Here is a 22,447-nt window from a genome sequence, read left to right as displayed (position 1 = left end):
TCTTTGTCCCTGTGTGCATCTACAAACTGTAATCTGTCTTTTCTATGTTGCTTTTGGAGTAATAGAGTAAATTGAGTAATTCAGTTACTTACAAGCATTTCAGGTACGATGCTATTATTGGCAACCAGCTGTCTACAGGTTTGAAAATACTTTTTAGACCGCCTAATGTTTTCTTTACAAAGTCTACACAACAGGCCCAGTGGTCAAATCTTAAATTTAAAAAAGGGGATAAAATAATTCAATATATGCAATAAATTGTGTTTAAAAATATGATGTATTGAACTTGTACAGCCTTCAGAATTTACACTTGATGACCAAAAACATTTATTCCGTGTCAACAGAGAAGTCAACAGATAATACAAACTAGATTATTACTCAACAATACTTAAACAGAGACAATTTTGAGATGATGAAAAGATGGCTGTTTCTGTGAGTCATTCATAACCAGTTTGGAATCGGCGTATCAGCTCTCCGTTACGGTCTAAAGAAGAAAGCGCAGTATTGCTCTACCAAGAACCACAATGGAAGATGGAGAAACCAGGTTTCACGGCGGTCTGATGATTACTTCCAAAGCTGTATACAGGCTTCTTTCACGCTGTATGCATGTAATGTGTTTTTACGCTTCAAGGCCATTTACTGTATTTTACGCACACAACTACAATGATCGGTGTTGTGTCGTAAGCGCTGCCGTCGCCGACCTGCAGCTCAGTGCTGAATACGTCCTTTGTAGACGCACCAGAGCTGCTTTGCTCCTGTGCCACTCGTTGTTACGTATTTGTTTTTTTTTTTTTGGTTAATATTACATAAGCTATCGAAGCACAAACCAGCTAAAATATAATCGTTCTTTGTTTGGCGAGCTCAATGCAAATGTAAGACGACTTCCCCGTTTCTAATAGCGGGATTGTTTCCTTCAGGTCTCATTAATCTTCTGCACCTGTTGACAGGTATTTTGATTTCACTGCTCATCAGCGAAGTGCTCTAATTTGTCCAGGAATTTTTTATTTTTTTTTAAATTTTTCTTTTTAACCAAAACTCAAAAGCAATGGCCTATTTCACTAAATTATAATTTAGCAAATTTTTATTTATTATTACTTTTTTCACTTTCTAGTTATTTGAGTGGCTATTGTGGATTTTGCCTTTTCTTTAATAGAAGGGGATTAATACATTTGAGGATGACTGTATACACAAAAGTAGTCGATCATTTTCTCCGACAGCATTGTTCATGTGTCTTTCTGAGCTTGTGTGTGATTGTCGTAATCCTTGGCAGGTTTTCTCCCTTTTTCATTTCTCTGGTAAATGTTCTGCAAGTTAAACTTAGCTCCCCGAGCACTGACTAAATCTGTTACTGTAAGTGGTTAAAAGTCAAGGCTGTCAACAACCCACAATGCAGCACTCTGCAGAATCCTGGAATTTCTCTGGTACTCTGACTATACAAGAAAACGCGTCTGTTATTGACACGTCATTTCCATCTCCTCAAATATAAGACAACCCCACTCATAGCTCCGGAGAACTTCTGCTGTCGTCTCGTTTAGCTGCCAGCTCAGCCCGCCAGTGACCTGCATCGACCTCTTATTGGCTAAAATGCACACAATGCAGCCAATAGTGTGTCTGTTTCAGGTTAACACAAACGGGAGCGCACGTTTTTAACCTTATTGGAGATCATTCGCATTCATTTGTTGTCACGTTTTTATCCACCTGACAAAAAAAATCACTTTCTTTTTGTGTTTTTTTTGTCTCCAACAGCGTCTGAGGTAAAAATAAAATAAAAGGTCTCTTTAATTGCTAAATGCTCCACTTTGTTTACCAGCTTACCTACTTACTTTAACAAATGACGCTGACAGGAGTGGTGAGGTCGAACTAACATAGTAAATACCAACACAATTAAGTGAAAGACACAACAGCGCTCCACGGAGGTGTGGACAACCGCAAAGGCAAGTTAAAATTCTCTGTGGATTCGTCACCGTGAGCCACATCACATAAAATGCAGTTGTTTTTCCCTCGTTTATGCAGAAATGTTAATTACTTCAGCACTAAATAAGTGAAATTATCAGTGTTATATTTATAAACAAATGAGAACAAAGCGAAGCCGCCCCGGGTTACGGGAACCATTTGGAGGCTCGTTTGAGTGCTTTTGTTGTAGTTAATGAATCAGTGAAAGTGCTGCTTGAAGTAAATCAAGCAAATATGACCTTCACTTGCCTGGCCCTCCTCAGGCTTGTTGTTTTTGTCCTTTGCTGAGTAATAAAAGAAAAGTATTGGTTTCTCTCGGCGGAGGGGCCCGAGGGGGGAGAGCCCCGGTCAGCTGACGGGCCCACTGACTGCATGAGCGGCGGTTGTAATGCGACACTCGCTCCTGCCATGCTGCCTCCGCGGCTGGTAAACAAACGCCGCCCTCGGACCGGAAGCAGCTCTGCCCTTCCCTCTCTCCAGCCCAGCCAGATCCAACAGGGCCCGGTGAAGGGATGGAGGTGGGGGGCAGAGGTTAGGAGGCGATCACGAGTCCCAAGGTTCAGAATGTGTGGATGACCCGGCCTGGTTGTTGTGACAACACTCTCTAAGTTTTATTTTTAGATTTTTTTTCTAGTTGTCCGCCTTTCTTAGAATACACAAAGAGGATAAAACTAACACTTCTGTCCAGACGCTTTGGGTCGAATCGCTGCACACAAAAAAACAACAACAGTCGGTACATCGTGTGGTACTTTTCCAGGATGCATGCCTGCTCTGCGGAGACCAGAGTAGTTTACTCCGCAGCCCACTGGCCTCGTTCTGTATAGACAGGAACACTTTGTGCCTCTCGTGTTGTGTCCCCAGCCTCTGTGACTCACTCTCCTGGTCAGCTTGCTTATTTGATCCTTTTGTTGTTTAGCCTCTGCGTTAACACACAAGGGAGACAGGCCAGTACGATATTTATGCCTGAAGAAGATGTTAAGTTTCCCGTAAGTTTGGAGTAGAATAAACAAGAAGATTAACTGTTTGCAGGAAGTGAGGAGAGCCTAGTTGCTGGTTTTTTTTTTTTGTTGTTTTTTTTTCTCAGTGGAGAAGGAACACAATGTGCTGCTGGGATCCTGTTACAACCGTGTTTATCACTCTGCCGACACCGATTGGTGGACCACGCATAGGAAGGAATCCCGCCTGTCCGCCCCCCCACCAATGAGGCCTCTCTGCTGTGTTCTTAATGTGTGGGTCGCTTACTTAGTGTGTTGCCAAGTAGTGTGCATGTGCGCTGGCTTGCATGCGCTCGCTGTGTGATTCTATGTGTGTGTGTGTGTGTGAAGGAGCGCGTGTGTGTGTTTGCACAGGCTCAATGGATCGTACTTCCAGGAAGAAAACCTGAGTTGCCGAGAATTCTGTGATCGCTCACAATAACAAATTCCTGAAAACGGCCCGCGACTGAAAGCGGCCAATGGCAGAGGGGCTTCTGGGGGAGCCGGGGGTCACTGTTTGAGGAAGTGGGGCTGCGAACGGCTAAAAAGGAGGGACCAGAGTGCGGAGGTGGTTGTTTATGTCAAGCTGGTTCCTCGACGAGTCTCATCGCTCTTCTTTTCTAGCTGTCAGGTGTCCTATCAGATTTCACACGACGTTTTTTTTTTTTTTTCAAGCTTGAACACGCTCTGCTCAAAGTGAAAGTGTGTGTGTGTGTATATATAAACATCCCCGACAAATAAGACCCCAACAGCTGTATTCACATTTTAGGAAAGGTCAGATATTGATTTACTGATTTAGTCTGATATCTTTGTGTTCCCTTTGGTTGACTAATACGTGACTCTATTTTTAGTTTCTTCTTCTAATAATAATATAATAATGTATTTATTGTGTATATAGTGAAAGCTACATCCTAACTTTTCTCTTCTTTTGATCAGTAGTTTGCATGAAAAGACCAAAATCTTGTTTATATCCAGCGCCTGATACGGTTCATCCCTTTTGTCACAGAGACCTCCGGGGTTATCCAAAAACTATTAAAAACATCTGTGAATCACAACGTTGCAGTGGGTGACAGGTTCCTTCACTACGACTAGCGTTCGCTCTGTGGTTTATTTTGGGTCATTGACACATGTGAAGCAATAAATACTCACTAGAGCGTGAAACGAGTATTATTCAGCAGCCGAAAATAGTCCTCGGAGTGCGTGGTGATGTTTGGAAATGCACTGTTAATTTTAGTTTTTCGTGGGACTTGTTGCAAAAGGATGAACACAACATCACCGGCGTGAACTGTTTGGGGTTGTTGTTGTTGTTGCTCATAGTGTGAACAGTTGGACTTCTAATGTTGGTATATTGTTTATCTATTTATCTCCATTCACCGGATATAGATTGCAGTTATAAGTAGAGATGCACGATATATCGGCGACCACATCGGTATCGGTGCGATGAACAAATTTAGCCGATGTGAAAAAATGATGGTTGTCTAACATCAGCGCCTTCGTCTCTACATTTGATATCGCTGCTATTTCACAGATGTCTTTACTTAAATGGACTTGAACATTAAATATGTTTAAACATGTTTTCCTTTTGTTACGTAATAAAGAAGACTATGTGGTCTAATTTGGGCATTTTTTTTTTTTGATAGTTTTCACAATTTTTTCAGTGTGAACAAAAATTTAATATCGACATCGGTAATATCAGTTATCGGCAATATCAGAAATCTTAATATCGGGTATCGGTATCGGCCGGAAATTTTAATATCGTGCATCTCTAGTTATAAGACTTCGCATTTCACATGGCTTTCTCCTCCCCCTTCGCTATCTGCATGTTACCGCTTTAAAAATCTACTTCGTTACCTGAAGCAACAGCTTCCATTCTGCTGCACTGAAAGCAGGAGTTTCGGTTCATGCAGTAAAGCCGTCCTGCTTGTTTTCGTGAATTATTCATTTTTATAAAAATGCTTGCTTCCTTGCATGCAAATGTTCCACCGTCACTATTTTACGGGAACACCAAAGCTGCGCCCTTCACTTTACTCCACCCATCACAAATAAGCCACAGCCTTTTTTTTTTTTTTTTCCTCCCAACATCATGATAATGAAGTGCAGCCAGACTGTTCTGTAAATTGTAAATGGTGCTTTGCTACCTTACCGATGCCCAAAATGCTGTTTAGTTTTACTCATTCACACAAAATCTCCTGTCACTCCAGCCCTGAGGACACTGTCTAGGAGCCTCGGATTAAACAGCTGATACCTTCAGCGCCTTCCCATGAACCGGGTTCGTCTGGGATTTGAACCCTCTGTAAGCGACTGTCGTATCCCTGGATCAGGGGTGTGCAATCCTGGTCCTCGAGGGCCACAGTCCTGCATGTTTTAGATGTTTCTCTCTTCCAACACACCTGATTCAAATGATCAGCTCATGATCAAGCTCTGCAGAAGCCTGATAACGATCCTGATCATGTGAATCAGGTGTGTTGGAAGAGGGAAGCATCTAAAACATGCAGGATTGTGGCCCTCGAGGACCAGGATTGCCCACCCCTGATCTAGACCAACGAGCCAACCTGCCCCACGGTGGTCTGGCTATGGAACACTAATGTAACCTGCAGAAATGGTTATTATTGTAGGTAACATATATTTTTATGACTTAATAGTAGGGATGCACGATATATCGGTGACCACATCGGTATTGGCCGATATTAGTGTTTTTCCCAAATATACCGGTATCGGTCCGATGAACAAATTTAGCCGATGTGGAGAAAAGAAAAGAAAAAAAAAACCATCAGCGCCTTCGTCTCTACATTTGATATCGCTGCTATTTCACAGATGTTTTTACCTAAATATAGTAAAATATGTTTAAATATGTTTTACTTTTGTGATGTCATAGAGAAGACTGTTTAGTCTAATTTGAGCTTCTTCTGAATAGTTTCTACGTTCTCACAGTGCTCACTTACACTAATTTTTTGGTGTGAACAAAAACTGAATATCGACATCGGTAATATCGGTTATCGGCGATATCAGCAATCTTAATATCGGTATCGGCTAGAAATTTTAATATCGTTCATCACTGCTTCATAATCATTTGTAAGTCAGTCATGGAGCTAACATGCTGAGCTGGTTTCAGTGTGTTCCATCACTCTACACTGAGTGTCTGTTGGTAAATCAACAACAAACTAGAAAGCGAGACTGACAGACGTATAAATGATGTCCCTGTTTGTCAGCAAGCCACTTCCAGTTGTTTATGGCGGGGTTCATGATAGGACAGTAGCCTAATGCTCCAGCTGCACTAAGTATTGTTTTCTTGTTTTGAAAGAATGTGAAAATATTTGTCTTTCAGAAATTACAGTTTTCTGGAGGCCCTTTCTTGTCTGACTTGACAAAGTGCCCGGCGTGTCACCGGGTGACGGGTCCCTCCGGTGATTAATGGACAGTAAGAAGGATGGAGGTCCATTTGCTCTGAGCTTTGAAGTTCTGCGCTCATGTTTACTGCTCGATAAGCAAAAAAACAGTCAGACAGCGTTATTTGTCTCGGTTTCGTGTGTCAAACGTAACTTGCGGCTTTAACAGAATGATATTTATGTCTGATTCGGGATTGTGAATTAAACAAACAACTGAGAATAATCTTGGTTGAAACTTTGGCTTACTCCACCAAAAGTCACGTCAGGAATGTTATTTAGATATCTATTTCCAGGTCTCTCAAGGCAAACAGAGACAGACCCCACGTTTAGCAACAGAAAACATTCATAGACCCAATCAGGTGCCTGAAAACAGTCTCAGAATTTTTCCCGATGTCTGGGATGTGCGCATGCATGCACATGCATGATGGACACGCTGACAGTCCTCCTCCCTCTTTCCCGATGTTTCTTCCTCCTCCTCCTCCTCCTCTTCTTCCCTGGCCGTTGCTTGTCTAACCAGGGGATATGAACTCCACTGTTTACTCTCAGGGCTGTGTCTGGGCTTGACTGACTGAGATACTGGAGCCTATAGCGGTTCAGGCTCTTGTGCAGGAACACTGACTCACAACTTTGTAGGCCAAAGGTCTTTTCTGTCAACAGCAGCCTGTCAAACCAGCCACCGGCATTAACACTTACAAATGTCAGGACCAAGCCTCGACTGTGTGCTGCTGCTTCGTCACCGCTGCTGCTGCTTTTCTCTAAATAACAATATTGTGTTAAACAGGATCAGATACAACAATCTTCTTATTGTAGTGACATTATAAACACAAGTACATGCAGTTAAACCACATGTGTGTCGGTTATATATAAATGGGTTGTATTTTGTGCAGAGTTAGACGAGCCAGTAGTTCCTGCTGCGTTTGCTCAGTTTCATGTTTACACTTTTTGTCCATGTTTGCTTTAAAGTTTAAAGGAACAGCTTTTTGACATCAAGGTCTTGATGGTCAGTGCTCGTTGTGCAGAATATTGCTTTTTTCTCTTGACGTAATCTAATCGATTACAACTTTGGCAACACATTTGGATGAAAGTTATTGTGATTTTTGCAGCCGTGTTTCTACAGTGGGAGTAAATTTCATGGCAAATATGCTGCTAGCTGGTAAACATGACGGTAAACAATTCAAAGTAGTCAGAAAATTGCTTTTACGAGGACGGTAATGCTTTAAACATATTTGTTATTTTCACTGCCTCAAGGATGCACTCGGTGTGTTTTACAGAGAAACACTGAATGCAAACAGACACTACTAACAAGATTAATGCATATAAATATTAGAGTGCTGTTTTGTTTTTCTGTGCCCAGGTTGTGTGTGCTGGTCCAGGACGGCTACGGGACCTTCAGCGTGGTCCAGCTCCACCTCCTGCCCCGCGAGGACGACCTCAGCCGGTACCGCCAGATGTGGCAGGGGAGGAACTGTGTGCTGAGAGGCATCAAAGTGGTGCAGCGGGTCACTCGAGAAAGGTGAAACCCACACCCTCATCATCCTCCTCCTCCTCCTCCATCCAGCCAGGGCAGCTTTTCACCTGAGCTTCAGTTCACAGCCTGTGAGCAATGTGTGATGTGCTTCCTGCTATATGCAAAGTCACCCTGCGTCGCTCCGTAGCCGTCTGGTGCAGTAACAGAAGGTGAACGCTTGTGATAGACAGGTAACAGTGTGGTAGCCTCGGGGCCGCGTGCTATTGATCCTGTGAGCCTCGGGCTAAATCATGACATACATCTTGGCTTCAGTGCGTTCCCTCCACAACGCGTCGCCTTAAATGCCCCCTTCATCAACACCGACACTCGCATTTACAATACGACTTAATGCTGCACCTCCCGTGAACCTGATGATGCCGTTCTGCCGGCAGCGCGGCCGTGTTTACATGTAAAGTGATACCGAGGTGCATGCTCTGTGTCCCCTGTGAGTTTCCATAGTCAGGAGCCCAGATTAGAAGCAGTTAGAAGAACTGACATGGGAACATTTAGAGGCTGGCTGGGGGTATGTTTACATCGCTGGTATTTCCAATGCCACCGCAGCCTATAATTTCTCTGGAGGTTGTCTGTGGTCAGGCTGTGATGGATGGGATATCTTTCGTGTTTGCGCATGGGCTATCTTATTAGCTTGAGCAGAAAAACATGTGGGTTAAGTTAAATTAGGCATTCTTTTTTTTCCACCCCTCCGGTTCCTAGAAATTTTCACACCTTCTTAGAAATTGTTCACATCTTAAAGGAATAGTTTGGAAAGAAGTTGGATGAGAAGACTGTAACTGCTCTGATAGCTTGTTAGCTTAGCATAAAGACTAGAAGTGAGGAGAAGGCCTGACTCGATCCAAAGTTAAGAACAAAAGACCTCTGAAGGCTGGTTTACAGTCTCTCGGTATGAAGTGTAAAGTGAAAAGAAGCAGCTCAGACAGGCCGTAAATCCAGCCTAAACCACACCGACTAACCTCGCCGTGACAACAAAGTCACTTTACCAGCCAAGAACTAGTCCAGCATAAGCACCCTGTAATGCCGCCGTGTGTCATTTTACGGTTCAGCTTTTGTATGGATTGAACAAACAGGCTATAACCTGCTAAACCATAAGCCTTAGAGGTGCCTTCAGCCAGATTTTCTCACCTTTTGACCCAGGCAAGCTCAGGTTTTTTTTTTCTTCCATTTGTACTCTCAGCTCAGCTAACAGGCCGTTAGCTGTAGGTTTATAAGTGTTGTATTCAAGCTATGTGGCTGAAATCCCAAATATCACACCCTAGGAGTCTGACTTTAATTTGATTTTAAAATTAGGGGTCCGGAAATTTAATAATTTGCAACAGTTCCTAAACAGAAATCTGCACTGGCAACTGAAATCTAGTATAAAGGGATAGTTTATTTTTTTTATTTAATGCAAAGAGTTGGAGAAGATTGTCGGTCAGATATTCAAATAATGAGCTGACTTTCCCTTTAACAGAGTCATCATTAGACTGGGCGCCTCTACATTTTTACCTTTGCTTCAGGTGTTCGCTCATGACGTTTTATTTTCTGTCCAAACGGCAGCTTGATCGTCGCAGCCACACAGTTTGCAAAGTGAAGGTCTCTGGTTTTTTTGTTTTTTTACACGGGAGAACAATAATCAAAACAGTTTCATGTTAGTTGGGATTCTGGTAAGCCAGTTTCATATTGAATATCTGGCACGCTGCCTCCGTCTTGTCATCGTCGGCTTTAAGTGTTCCCACACAGCCGAGCTCTGTGGAATTTTGTCTCCTCTTAACTGCCAGCATGAACTCGAGCGTGCGTTTACTAGCAGTGCAATTAAAATGTGTAAATATAGGACAAGAATGTGCAGACAAGATGCCTTTTTTTATCCTTAGTGTTCACTTACATTTAGCAAATAAAATACAAAAAAATAACCAAAAGTTACGAACACCTATGCAGTGAATGTTCGACTAGTCAAATAGTTTGATGAAGCTCCAGAGGATCGAAACCACTCCGATCTTTCTACATTCAACCTCTGAACCACAAAACCCGCCAGACAGTTAGCGAGGCCTGTTCCCTTTTTAAAGAAATGGTCAAACTTTATCAGAAACAGAAACTGCAAGAACGTCAGATTTTTAACATTCTTAACCAAATCTCAGCCTAAAATCGGTTTAAATTGGTTTAAATATGCTGTTTAATATTTGCTCGAAGCAGATTTTATGAGAAATTCTGCTTCTGTGGAAACAAAAAAATGTCGTCGGTGAAATCGGCAGCGTCAGTAACACCCGGAAAAATGATGCACACAATCGGACTGTTTTTTTTATTTGTTTGTTTTCATTTTTTTGTGTAAAGAAGAAATTCATCTTTGGATTGTTAATTTTTATGTTTTTTGGCATTATAGCTTTGTGATGCTGCACAGAAGACATTTCTGAGTTCGCTCTCCTCCTCTGTGGTTGTGCTGTTTCCATAGATTGTTAATTGCAGTGAACAATGAACCCACAGTGAGTCAAAATGTGAGAAAAAACACCAGAAATGATTTCAGAGGGTCTAAATATCAAGCTTCAGCTGACAGAAGGTTAGCTCAAAATATAGGAACAGCCTGGTTCTGTCAAGTCCACCTCAATTCTGTGCTGTTTTCTTTATTTTTTTACCACAAGCAACATATACTGTTAGTGTTCAATGGTGCTCGTTAATTCCCTGAACTACCCCAACACCTACATACATATTTAACAGACAGGTGTGAGTATCAACCTTCAGATCTCTCTCTGCATGACAGTCGATGCGAGCTGTTCCCCAAATGTCGAAATACTCCGTTACAATGTGGGCTTTGTAAAATGATCAGCCCGGCACCTGTGTGAGTAATGTGCCTCGGATTAGTTTCATGGGAAGGACTGATGTTCACAGGAAATAAGTTGCACATTTTTTGGACGTGTTCCAACTAAATGCAGATTTCAAAGTTGCAGTTTTCAGGATTAAGCCACACTTTAGGTCTTAATAAATTAAAAAAAAATTAAAAAAATGCAGATTTGATGATTGCCAGGTCGCAGCTCCAGCAGCACCTTAGACCCAGACGTACTTTAAACCAACAAGCATGCAGAATCTCAGCGTGTTGAATGAGCCCTGTTAGCTTGTCGTTACTCATCCTCCAGCAGCCCTCACTGGACTCGACTGGGCTGCAGAACCAGTTCCACACAAAGGAACTCTGTGATTAGAGGCTGACTAACAGGTTGTCACCCACTGGCTGATATGACAGCTCCCACACGTACCAATAAGTGACGCTGACCTGAGCCGAACGCCTGAGACAATGGGACAAAGAGTAGAGAGACTGAGCTGTTATACTTATTCCCCTTTTTTAATTTCTAATCTTCACTTCCACGATCAGTTTGACGTCAACGAAGGCTCATAAAAGCTCATCGAGTAGCTTCAGTCTGTCATTACGGCGATTAAGAGCGAAGACGAGCGCCGCCGGTCGAGCATTAAAGCCGCGGACATTTAAAAGCGCCCGTAATTGGTTCTCTAAACCCTGTTTTTTTTGCACCACAATGATAATGTAATTTGCATAGGGTGCGAACCGCTTTCCCACCCTTTGGTCTGTGCTTGTAAAAGCTGTTTTCTGTGTGTCTCTGCTCTGCCAGCCCAAGCACGCTCGCTGTTAATTCTGGGTGACGTAAAAACAAGCTCTGTCCTAACAGATTCATGTTTCAGTGGAAGTGAAACTGGCTGTGAAAGCTTTCAGTCTCCTCAACTAAAGTCCCTTATTCACTCGTTCCTCCTCCTTTCCCCCTCTTCAGCGCCCCCGCCTTAACTCTCTCTGTTTTTTTTCTTCCCTTTTTTTTTTTGTCTTACTCTCAGGAGCTGCAGGCTTTTCAGCTTGATAGACAGTCTGTGGCCCCCAGCGATGCCTCTTAAAGATCATGGAAACACACTTAGTATGCCCAGTGTAAGTCCTCACTACAGTGAAAGTAAGACCTCTTTTCTGAAGCCGCCTGTGGTTTCAGCTTGATTGTAATGTGTGTTTGTGCAAAAATGCAATCAGGATTTCTGCAGGAAGAAAAAAAAAATTGAAAGTCATCTGTTCTTTCGTGTGTTTTCTTTTCCCCGAACATTTATTGGTTTCAGTGTCTGAATTGTGCGATTTCATGGCTTTTTGTGTGTTTGACGTCATTGCAAACTGATTATCTGTGGATTGGTGCTGCTGGTGAGCGGACACAGCAAGTATTCTGAAGACTGTTTTCTGACGATTTCCTTTTCGACCAAACGATAAATGAAGAAGCTAATCCGTCGCCTCAATCATCGGTTTGTGATGTCGTGAAACACAAAAGCGTAAAACCGTCGCAGCTGAGAAACAGAGGCCAGAGATTGTTCTGCATTCTTTCCCCCCCAAAATCACTTTATCAGTTAATCCATCATCAAAGTCAGCGCTGATTAAAGACAAATCCAGTCAGCAGGATTCGGGGAGCGTTCGTCTGAAAGGAGAATATTGTTTTAGCCTCACAGACAAACTGAAACGCCATTTTTTGTTTCTTTAACGCTCGCCGATTCCGAGGTTTGACGGCGTTTTGTAGTCAACAATCGGCAACGACTGACACATTCAAGCTGCTGGTGTTGTTCTCAGCTGTGGTAGTCGTTGCCAGGAGAAGTTCTTGTTTTTCGTGGGGGGGGAGAATCAAAGACGTCTCAGAGTTTTGAGTTGTTTATTTCCTCTCCATCGACTTGTTTAACCGTTTGTCTCGTCCACACTTTGAGCTGTTTGTAGAAAAAGAAGATAACATCCCCACTCCCGATCCGTCTGCTGAGCTCTGTTTGGTTAAATATTTCTCCACTTTTGGCAGAAAAAGAGGTTTTATGCGCCCAACACCAGACCTGCTTGAATCACTAATCGAATCGGAAATGTGGACGGTGATTCAGGAGGCTGGAAGCAGGCTGACGGTGTTTAAACCTGCAGCTGCTGATGTAGTGGCCATCAAACTGAGGGTCAGATTTGCACTTAAAGCCAGCAAGTTGGGCCTATAGAAGATTATATGATGATATTAGAACACATCAGGTTGTTGCTGTAGCACATTACATCTTGAAATAAGCAGTTTAGTTAAGCCTGGTGAGTAGACTTATGACACAAACTACATTTTAGATATGAGATTCTTCCAGTGCTGTGTGAGTGTGCAAATAGAGAAATTCATTCATATGGCGACACACATTGAGTCCAACGCATCCATACGTGTCTTGTGTCTGCAGGAAAGCCGACCCGTGGGCCCGGCTCCGAGCTTCTGCTACCTGCTGTCGGGTCAGCAGAGCTCGGTCGAGCCCACCGAGCCGCAGACCGAGTCCCCGCTGTACCGTCACCCGGCCACGCGAACCTTACAAGACGTACTGCAGGTGAACAGCTTCTCACACGCAGGAGTTTGCGATAACTTATCTTCAGCGTGTGGATTTTTTTTTTTTTAAACCTTTTTTTTCTTTTTTTTTTCCAGAGCGAGACGACAACCTGCCGCTGCACTTTCACGGCCACTGTCTTGTACAAGAGAATGCAGGTATTTCAGGTCTTGACAGTCAAACAGTGACTGATTTCTCTTGGCTTCGTTTAAAGAGCAGAGTAAACACTGCGCCTTCTGGAGCGCCTCACTCGTCCTGTGGAGATCATTTAAACTAACAAACTGATAAGGCCGAGCTCTGACGTCGAGGCCGGCGCTCGTATCGCTCCGGGTATGACAATCTGTGTGAGGCCCTGGCGTTCTTTACCATTGATTGGCGAGACCTTTAAACTTTGACCAAGAGTGAGATAGCAGCTCAGATCAAAGTGGTGGACTTTGCCACGCACTCACACCACTGAAACACAGATACACCTCTTTTTTTTAATCCTGTGTGTAGCTTGTTGAATTAATAACCTCATCAGGGCTGTTTTTCAAATGACTTTTTTTTCAAACACACATGATAATTTCCATCCAATTTCTGCCTTGTAAGCTTTTGTTGCTTCTTGTTTCCTTTAAACGTGTGTCTTTCTAGGTCATTCTGTTTCTAAGTAGCTCTCAGTCTTCTTCTCTGCTTCTCTGTCTTTGTCTGTGTTTCGACGTCAGAGCACCGATGTAGGCCAGGGTGAGGTTTGGTTGGTGCTGACAGACCCCAGTCTTCAGGAGGAGCAGCCCGAGACGCCTCGCAGACGAACAGTGGCTCTGTGTGTGAACGCTTCCTGCGCGCTCACTTCCTCCGTCCTCGAAGCACTGAATTCCCCCGCTGTGTGTCGCATGTCATTCACAGATGCCATCAAAGAGCGCGGTAAAGCTTTGTTCTGACCATTTAGGCGTTATTTAACGGGACTTGTGTGCAGAAGTCGCCCAGACAGTGAGGGACAGTGAATTCTGCATTGTCAGCTTCGTATACTTTAATTATAAGCAGTAAAAATGATGGTTGTGCACTTCAATGTGGCCTGTGACTGATATTTTTATTAGAAATGACATTAAAAATGAGCGGTTACAAGGTGAATGTGCACGGCCATGAGATGATTCAAGATATGTCATGTTGATAGATGCAAAGGATCAGAAATTCTCAGCTCGAATAAACTCAAAGAAAGTCTGTCGGTCACTCGAAGTCACTTTAATAACACGACGCTGAGGTCCTCAAACAAACCTGTCTCGTCTGAGTGAACTTCGACCGACGAAGCTCCAACAGATGAAGCACGGTTGTTAAAGTGAGCTCAGGTGCAGAACAGTGTGCAGGACAAGATTTCTGAATTCTTTGATTAAAAAAAAAAAAAAAAACCTCAGTTATTGGATTTAAATCACGTGGAGGTTTAAAGGTAAATGTCTCTTTGCTAAAACAGATAAAAAGCTCATAAATATCTGAAGCCCAAACCAAAAAAAAAACTTTAAATAACCCCGAATTGTACTTAAATGATAATTAGTGTTGATTTCAGTGTGTGAATGTTTCTGCTGTCGCTCTGTGGGTCGGTCAAACTCGGCAGCGTCGCACCAAACGGCAAGTATCAGGTTATCAGGTTGCCTCCCTGCAACTTTACAAAAACCACACATTTGTTTTGTTATGTGTGAGTCTGCAAACTCTAACGTGTTAAATGAGAAGCTGTCCGCAGCCTCACACAGGAAAACAAACAAGCGTGCAAATAAATGACTCTGCTGTGATTAGATCAGCCGCTAACTTGTCCTGGATGGAGATCTTTAAAGCAATTTGCAAAAAAAACTCAATTTCCAGACAAGCTTTTATTTGGCTAATGAGAATATCTTTACTCTTGAAGACAAACTTTTTAAATGATTGTGTTAAATGCTGTCTTTAGGAAAGCTGCAGGGGGCTCGCACTAGTCCTCAGATGCACAATATTTTGTGTGACTTCTTGTTTCCCCAAATCTGTACCATGGTGGAGAGTACAAAGTTAGCACGGCCCACAGAGCCGCAATAGCCACAACAATAGGAAATACGCAAAACTGAAACAAACCAAAACTCTCCTATAAGCACTGGTGCAGTAAGGAAATGGTTTAGCTGCTTTCCATCACTGGTTACTGGGTTGATTTAAAGCTGCATAAAAGACAATGAAATTAGGTATAAAGTAGGGATTTTAAAATCTTTTCATCATGCAACTCTTTGCAAAAATGTGTTTCGGATGTTTCTGAGTTGTTGACAGTTATAAACACTAAAATGTGTGTTTGCAGGTTTTGGAGGGAACTGCTGCTGCTATTTGTTCTGACTGTTTGTTCTTATCTTATTTTAATTTCAACACTTCAAAACGCAGGCGTCCTCGTCTGTGCCGAGCAGTCCGTCGTCGAGGTTTGCCCCGTGGAGCCCGAGGCCCTTCTCGAGTCCACAACCGGGCCTTTGCAGTCGCTGGCCGAGCCCCAGGCGGAGACCCTGCCCCGGCCTGTGAGACTGGATCCCCTGAGCGCAGAGACCACACCCAACTCCCTGTGCACTCTCACAGGTCGGTTTCTGCCTTTCACTCAGTGCTGTGGTTTTCCTTGTAGCTCGCCTCATCTAAAGTGATTTCTGCAGAGCATGCCCGATGTGTCAGGGGAAGAAAACCGCTTGTTTTTTTATATATATAAGTTTATAGCGACCCGGATGCTTTGATGTGGCTGCAAGGCATCGCATTTCTGCTGTTTGTTATTCAGTGTCCTCGGGCTGCCATTGTTAGGGACTTTATGAAATGAAAACACTTGAAATATTGTTGGATTCATGTGAATTCCCATGTCATTTTTCAGTGAAATTAACATGCCCGCTCCCCATGAGGCTTTGAGTTTCAGTGGAGGGTGGAATAACATTGTGACAGTGAGTTACAGCCAGTGGGCGCATTGTTCTATTACCCTCAATCATTACTTTTTTGCTTACAAGTCGTGTTGTTTCTTGACATTTTAGGACTTTTTAATGTTCGCAAACATGCAGCTATGATTTCCAACAGCTGTCACAACTCAGAGATAAATAAACTCTGCTGCCTGGTTAAAACAGAAGTGCACTCACTCCTTCACATATCAGTTAAAAGTCCTTCTTGTGAATTTTTCCTCGAGTCCTTTGAATTATGTAAATGCGGTGTAAAAAAAAAAAAGTACCATAAAGCAGATAATAATCTGCATCTGCTGCCTTCATGTCACAGTTGAGGGCAAAGATCAAACTGTGAGCCCTCTCGGTTCTGGCCTCTGTGGCTCCACATGTTTGCTCAGGTGGCTGAATGAAAATAAAACAAAATGATTGTCTTTTGCACTCGTGCACGAGTCGTACCTTCTGGAAATTACCAGCGGAAAAAAGGCCAAAAGCACGAGAAGTTATTATCAGGTTCAAGTGCAGTATCTTTTCTTTCTTTTTTTTTTTTGAGGAGCCATGTTTGTGTTTGTGGGGCAGCAACTCCGGTTGTCAAGCGAGATGGTGTTAAGCAGTGTGCGTCTCTGCTGCATTTATCTCTGCCATCTGAGATAAAAATGAAAGGGATGTGTTTATCTCTTCCACCCTGTCACTAACACACACAATTTGAAACCGATGCGTAGATCATTTATCGCTGTTACTTCTTGTTAAGATGTTGACACTAAAAAGAAACGCCGATAAGTAATATTGAGCTGTGAGTTAACTAAGAACCTCGTAGAACAGCAAAGTGTGCACCAATGCTTCTGAAAACTGTGTTGATTACTGGTTTTAATAGTCGTATTTGTGTGTGCAGGGGTGATAGTCGGCGTGGACGAGAACACGGCGTTTTCTTGGCCCGCCTGCAATCACTGTGGAAGTGACGGCTTAGAGAGGCCGGCTGAAGGACTGTAAGTTGTTGTAATTTATTAGAATATGTTTGTGTTTGTCGCCCGGGTGGATCGTAACGTGGTTCTGTGTTCACAGTCAAAGCTTCAGCTGTGCTTCTTGCAAGACGGCGGTGGACAAGCCAGACACGAAGATCCAGCTGGAGGTGTTCCTCACGTCGTCTTTGTTAAGCGACGGCACCATAAAGGTTAAGGTACAAGCTTCAGCTGGCGAAATGCTTTGGACTCGTTGTGTTTTTAGTGGATGAATAGTTGAATATGCTTATTTTAGATGAGATTAGGAAGTGGGAATCCAGAGCCATTAGCCAGTTAGCTTAGCTGAGCACAAAGACAGGTGACAAGTGTCCAAAACACAACTGGATCAACCTACCGGCTCAATGATTAACGCGTCATATCTGTGTGTTCGGTCCATACACACCTGTAATGTGAACATGACTCACTGTTGTACATGAGGCCGTGATTCAGACAGTTTCTTGGCCAGGACCAGAAACTTCCTGGACTCCTTTCTGGCTGGCTGCCATTTGATCTGTGCCCAGAGTATCTGTGTCTACAGTCTTAAATACTCCCAGTGCAGGTCCACCCTAAAAAAAATAAAGGCATGAAATATCTTGAATACTTGTAAGACAGCAACTATATTAACTTTTTTATTTATGGTTGCTTAAAGAGACAGATAGGCCTGCACTCTGTAGTCTCACGTTAAATCTGAGATATTTGTGGACATTTATTGCAACGCTGTTTTCAAAAAGTGTTTTTAATCGGTCAGTTTTCTGCCTGTTATTTGTGTCCACTTCATTGCAGTTAATTAGTTGTATTAGTAGAAAGTATAACACATAAATGTTGATGTTTTGTTGATGTTAAATTGTAGGTTTTAATTAGATTCAAAACCTTGCAGCAAAGACATAAACTGATTCATTTGCACAAGTCTCACAACAAGCTGTCATTAGATGAAACAAGCAAAGTCTTACTTAATGAACTTAAACGACTCATGTTCTGTGACTTTGGACGGAGCCAGCTTGCTGTTTCCACCCACTTTCTGCTTTCATGCTACGCTAAGCTAACCACACATTCTAAACTATTCTGCAGGAGCAACAGGGAGGTAGCAAGAAAAAGTGTATTTATTGTGTGTTTTTTAATATTAGCAGTATGATAGTGCTAAAAGCAGCAGAATAGGAGGGGGAGTGATGAGTGACCTCCAACCTAAACAAACATCTGTCCTGCTGAAGCATCCACACGTTGAACCTGCAGCGGGACTCATAAAGATAAAATCCATCTTGTCTGCATTAAACAGTCGATGTGCACATCTGCATGACGCTGTTTTATTACAGAGAACCTGCTGTGACTTTGCAATCAGAAATCGAAGTGAGCCAAACTGATAAACTTATCAGAGTCCTTCGTTATCGGCCAGCTGATGATTTAACTCCTTCGTTTACCCTCCGGAGAGCGCGACGCGTTAACGCGGCCTCAATTTACAACTCCTGAGGCGATAATTAAAAAGACATCACTGCTCTCTTTTATCTTCCCCGACAGCTGCAGCAGAAGACCATCGAGTCGGTCCTGAACGCCGCGGCGCTGGAGAGCAGCGAGGTGCGTTCGCTGTACGAGCCGTTACATAACGACGGGCCGCATTGATCTCCTGTCAGCGTGTCCTGAAAGCACAGTCGTCTACTCAAATAATCAGGCCGGTCATTGATACAGTTGAAGGAGTTTGCTGCCAGAGTACTGACGTAATCTTCCACTCCCTCCTGCAGCCGCTGATTGTGTTTTCCTTCAGTTTGCATGCAGTTTTTACACTCTATTTTCTACACGGGTGCTATTGTTATAATGAAGTGCATATACTGTAGTTTTAGTGTAGGCGTTAACGTCTTAGATCACTGGAATTACTGCTGACCAGCGTGGGAGTGCAAAGGTCTTAAGTGCAAACATTTCTGCAGCGTCATCAAATTCAACTACTGTACAGAGTGTTTTTTTTTTTCATGTGGACGTAGAGCAGCAAGTGATTTAAACTACAGGTGGTTTGTAAGAAAAGACAAGCAGTTGTGCATGTGTTCAGTTTGTTGAACCGCCTGCTTCAGTTCCCAGGTTACGACGTGGAGAATGTCCTGGGAAAAGAGGTGGGCCCCATCCCCGCTTACGTCCGAGCCGTCACCAGGAAGCCTGCCCTCTGGATCGGCCTGGAGGAGATCCACCTCCGTATCAATCCTCAGGCTTCAGCTGGCTCCAAGGATCTGCACACGGGGGCTTCGCTCTGAGCCAGTTTATCCTCATCTCCCCCTCTGAAGGCCTCCCTGACAGCGCGAGGAGAACGGGCTGCGGGAAGACAAGGTCCTGTTTGTGTTAATGATATGCGGACCAGCAGTTGACAGCCCAAGGGTAGACCAGTGGCATGCAGTCTGTCAGAGCGGCCCACGTGGTTCATGGACTCCAGTGTGACTTTAAGATCAGGACTGTTGGCTTTTTTCAAAACCTTCCCCCCTATTCCAACTCCACTACCTCTGTACTGAAGTGTCAATAAAGGTTTATTTTTTGCTGACTTGATGCTTTCTACTTCCCATTGCTCCTCTGTTTCCTCAACTTAAACACAGACCACACACTTCTGCAACTTTTCAGCGATTTTATTATAGATTCCATAAACAAAACAAAAAAAATGTTTTCAAGGTTTCATACAAACTATATAAAAGATCATGCTCTGGCTCTTATACAAAGTTTGGAATTATAAAACATGTACCATGTCAGGTATAACATCATGTAAATGCAGTGGTAAAATAATTTAATACGGAGAAAAATCCCACAAAAAAATATGGCAGCAACATCATATATTTTCCAGTGCCATTATGGTAAGCTTAAAATACATCTGGTACAGATGGTAAAGTGTCTGTTGAGGTATGTCTTCTAAAAGCTCAGTTCATAGAAGAATGGGTTTGTCACCGGCTCTCTGCCCCCGTGGAGCCCGGGAACGAGGAGCTGGGCATCTGCTTGAAGAAGTCTCTGAGCCCGGTGAGCTCTCTGGTTAGCTGCTCGATGGTTTTGTGAAGTCTGTCGTTCTCTGAGCTCAGTTCAAGCAACTTCTGCTGCATCTCCAGGTTGCGCCTCTTGGCTTTGTCCCTGCTTTTCCTCACGGCTATGTTATTCCTCTCTCGCCTCTGTCGGTACTCCACGCTCAGCCGGTCCACCGCCTTCTTGCCCTTCTCCCTGCCGATCTTCCGCGGCGAGGACTTGGCCGTGCAGGAGACGGGCTCCGGGGTGGTGGGAGGCGTCGGCTGCCCCGTGGGCAGGCTGACGGAGGTCTGGGCGCAGGTCTCGATCTGGGACGGCAGGGACGAGGACATGTCGCTGTCACTCCAGTCGGACTCCTGCTTGATGGGCGCGCTGAACGGCCCCTTGTCCAGCCCGCCGTCCGCCCGCCGCTCGGCGCTGTAGGCGGCTGACAGCTGCTGCATGCCGCCGGGCAGCCCGGAGCCCTGCATGGTGTAGAAATCCGCCTTCTCCTGCTTCACAGTGTTGAACAGGTCGAGGAAGAGCTCGTCGTTGCACAGCTCCAGGTTGGGCACGGCCGTCATGGACTCGATGTACTGGCTGAAGTCGATGGCGCTCTCGTCGTCGTACATGGCAGCGGTGGTGCTCAGCTCCACCATGGTGCTGCTGTCCTCGGCCGCGCCGTCGCTCCTGCTGCCCGGCTTGCAGACCCCCTGCTGCGGGCCGCCCAGCTTGGAGCTCTCGTAGAAGTTAGCAGGCTCCATCGCCCAACTCATGTTGCATTGTGGAGACACGCAGTGGGAGTCCAGGCTGTATATGTCGCACATGAACCCGGGTGACTTGCCCACGTGGTTTAGGAAGGAAATAAACTTTTAAGAAAAGTAAGCCACAGGTGTGACAGCTCTGCAGTGGCTGCTCTGTCTGCGCAGGCGCTGTTCTGTCCCTTCGCTCTGCTGGCGTGTGTCCCTGCGTGTTGCCTGTCAGGCTGCTGTCACGGCTCTCGGACACCTCCTGTCACTTCTCTGAGGAGTCGCTACTTTCGCGGAGAGTTTTGTATCGTCGCCCCGCCGACGTCACACATGCCGCCCTCTCACGAGCCAGTCAAGTGCAAACGGGGGTCACGTGGTGTCGGTAAACTTCCCATTTGAGGACGGAGGGGCGTGCGCGCGCTGCCGCCCACCTCCTACTACCAGCGCATGAATGGCTCCCACTTGTTTACATAGTGCAGCGCGAGCTCGGCCTGTTCGGGATTAACTTTTATTTGTCACCAGGAACACAAACGTCTGACTCACTTTTTGTATTTTTTTTTTCTTAACAATTTACCAGATTTTACAAACTCGCCATTTTTGTTTATTTATTTATTTATCACCCATTAAAGCAGCTTTTATCTGTAAACACGTTGAGTAAAAGCATGAAGTGGCTCAAAAGTCACTCAGAATAGCTCTTAGACATTTTTGCAGCAAAAAGTGCAAATACAGGCAGAATTAGACATTCAGTTTTAAATCTATGTTTTGTTTATTTGTGATTATTGTGCGTTAGTAGACAGGCTGGTGGACACTTTTTTAAAAAAGTGACAAATAAAACGCACCTGATCGTATTTTCTTACAAACAGTGTCCATATGAGCTCCTCTTAAATAACACATGTGCTGACACTTCTCGGAAATGTTCCCATGTTTCCTCCTAGGAAGTTTGCAGTACTTTTCCTCTGTCACAGCCCTCTCTCGGATGGGAACTGCGCCACACGGTGGTTGGTGTGCGAAGCTGCAGGATGTGTCATAAGGTGTGGAGGAAAAATTCTTATTATGTCCTTCATGCTTTTATAAGCTAATTAAGCATGTTAAATGCTTATCAATATCATACACGTTTATCAATTTTACAACTGACAATAAAATAATTTTAAAATTGACATTTTCCATAATTAAAAAAAAACATTTTGTCAGTTTACTCTGAATATTTCTGCCATGTTTTTTTTTAAGACAAATCAATATCAATATTGAAAATATAAACACAGCGAATAGTCTTCTTTTCCAACAAAGAGGAAAAGTTAAACTTCTTGTTTCTGTTGTTTTAAAGGGTTAAATTTAACCAAATGTGCACCAAAATCTATGAGCTGTTCGACTGGTGACAAATGACTGAACTTTGAGTTGATCCGCAGCCCAGACAGGTGTGGCTCTTAAAAGACACGGATCAGATATTATGACTTGTATTCAGACACTCATCTGACCGGTGACGATAAAAGGTCGCGTTAAAATGCACCTTCAACAGACGACAAGAGAAAGAGGAGAACGGATGGATGCTGACGTGTCTGTCTGGGCCATAAACAGGCTCTTGAACGTCCACAACTCCATCTTTTGTCGTCTAAGGAATCCTTTCCGGCAGACAACGTGCCACATGATGCTCTGGATGGACGTGTGTTTATTATTGTGACATTACATCATCTTGTCCC

General features: G+C 43.8%; 2 protein-coding genes across 2 annotated transcripts in view; one reads left to right on the top strand and one right to left on the bottom strand.

The window, feature by feature from the left end:
- The window catches only part of spidr (scaffold protein involved in DNA repair), a 45,011-nt gene extending 25,453 nt beyond the window's left edge, over positions 1–19,558 (top strand). The window contains exons 11-20 of the mRNA XM_008298565.1: positions 7,665–7,823; positions 11,643–11,730; positions 13,023–13,163; positions 13,259–13,318; positions 13,862–14,060; positions 15,525–15,710; positions 16,938–17,031; positions 17,108–17,222; positions 18,556–18,612; positions 19,101–19,558. Coding sequence (XP_008296787.1) covers positions 7,665–7,823; positions 11,643–11,730; positions 13,023–13,163; positions 13,259–13,318; positions 13,862–14,060; positions 15,525–15,710; positions 16,938–17,031; positions 17,108–17,222; positions 18,556–18,612; positions 19,101–19,277 — 1,276 coding nt within the window. The 3' untranslated portion in view covers positions 19,278–19,558. The remainder of the gene's footprint in view (positions 1–7,664; positions 7,824–11,642; positions 11,731–13,022; positions 13,164–13,258; positions 13,319–13,861; positions 14,061–15,524; positions 15,711–16,937; positions 17,032–17,107; positions 17,223–18,555; positions 18,613–19,100) is intronic.
- Positions 19,559–19,625: 67 nt separating this feature from the next.
- cebpd (CCAAT enhancer binding protein delta) lies at positions 19,626–21,026 on the bottom strand. Its single transcript, XM_008298566.1, has one exon. The coding sequence runs from the start codon at positions 20,826–20,828 to the stop codon at positions 19,950–19,952; it is 879 nt and encodes a 292-aa protein (XP_008296788.1). The 5' UTR covers positions 20,829–21,026; the 3' UTR covers positions 19,626–19,949.
- Positions 21,027–22,447: the final 1,421 nt, after the last annotated feature.

The sequence above is a fragment of the Stegastes partitus genome, unplaced genomic scaffold, assembly GCF_000690725.1.
Source record: "Stegastes partitus isolate 25-593 unplaced genomic scaffold, Stegastes_partitus-1.0.2 Scaffold1328, whole genome shotgun sequence".
Lineage (NCBI taxonomy): Eukaryota > Metazoa > Chordata > Actinopteri > Pomacentridae > Stegastes > Stegastes partitus.
The sequence above is the reverse complement of the archived record's forward strand: the minus strand, read 5'-3'. Positions and strand labels throughout refer to the sequence as shown.

What these genes read in the sequence shown, in the direction of transcription:
- cebpd (XM_008298566.1), bottom strand. Translation starts at nt 20,828, where the DNA reads ATGTGCGACATATACAGCCTGGACTCCCACTGCGTGTCTCCACAATGC.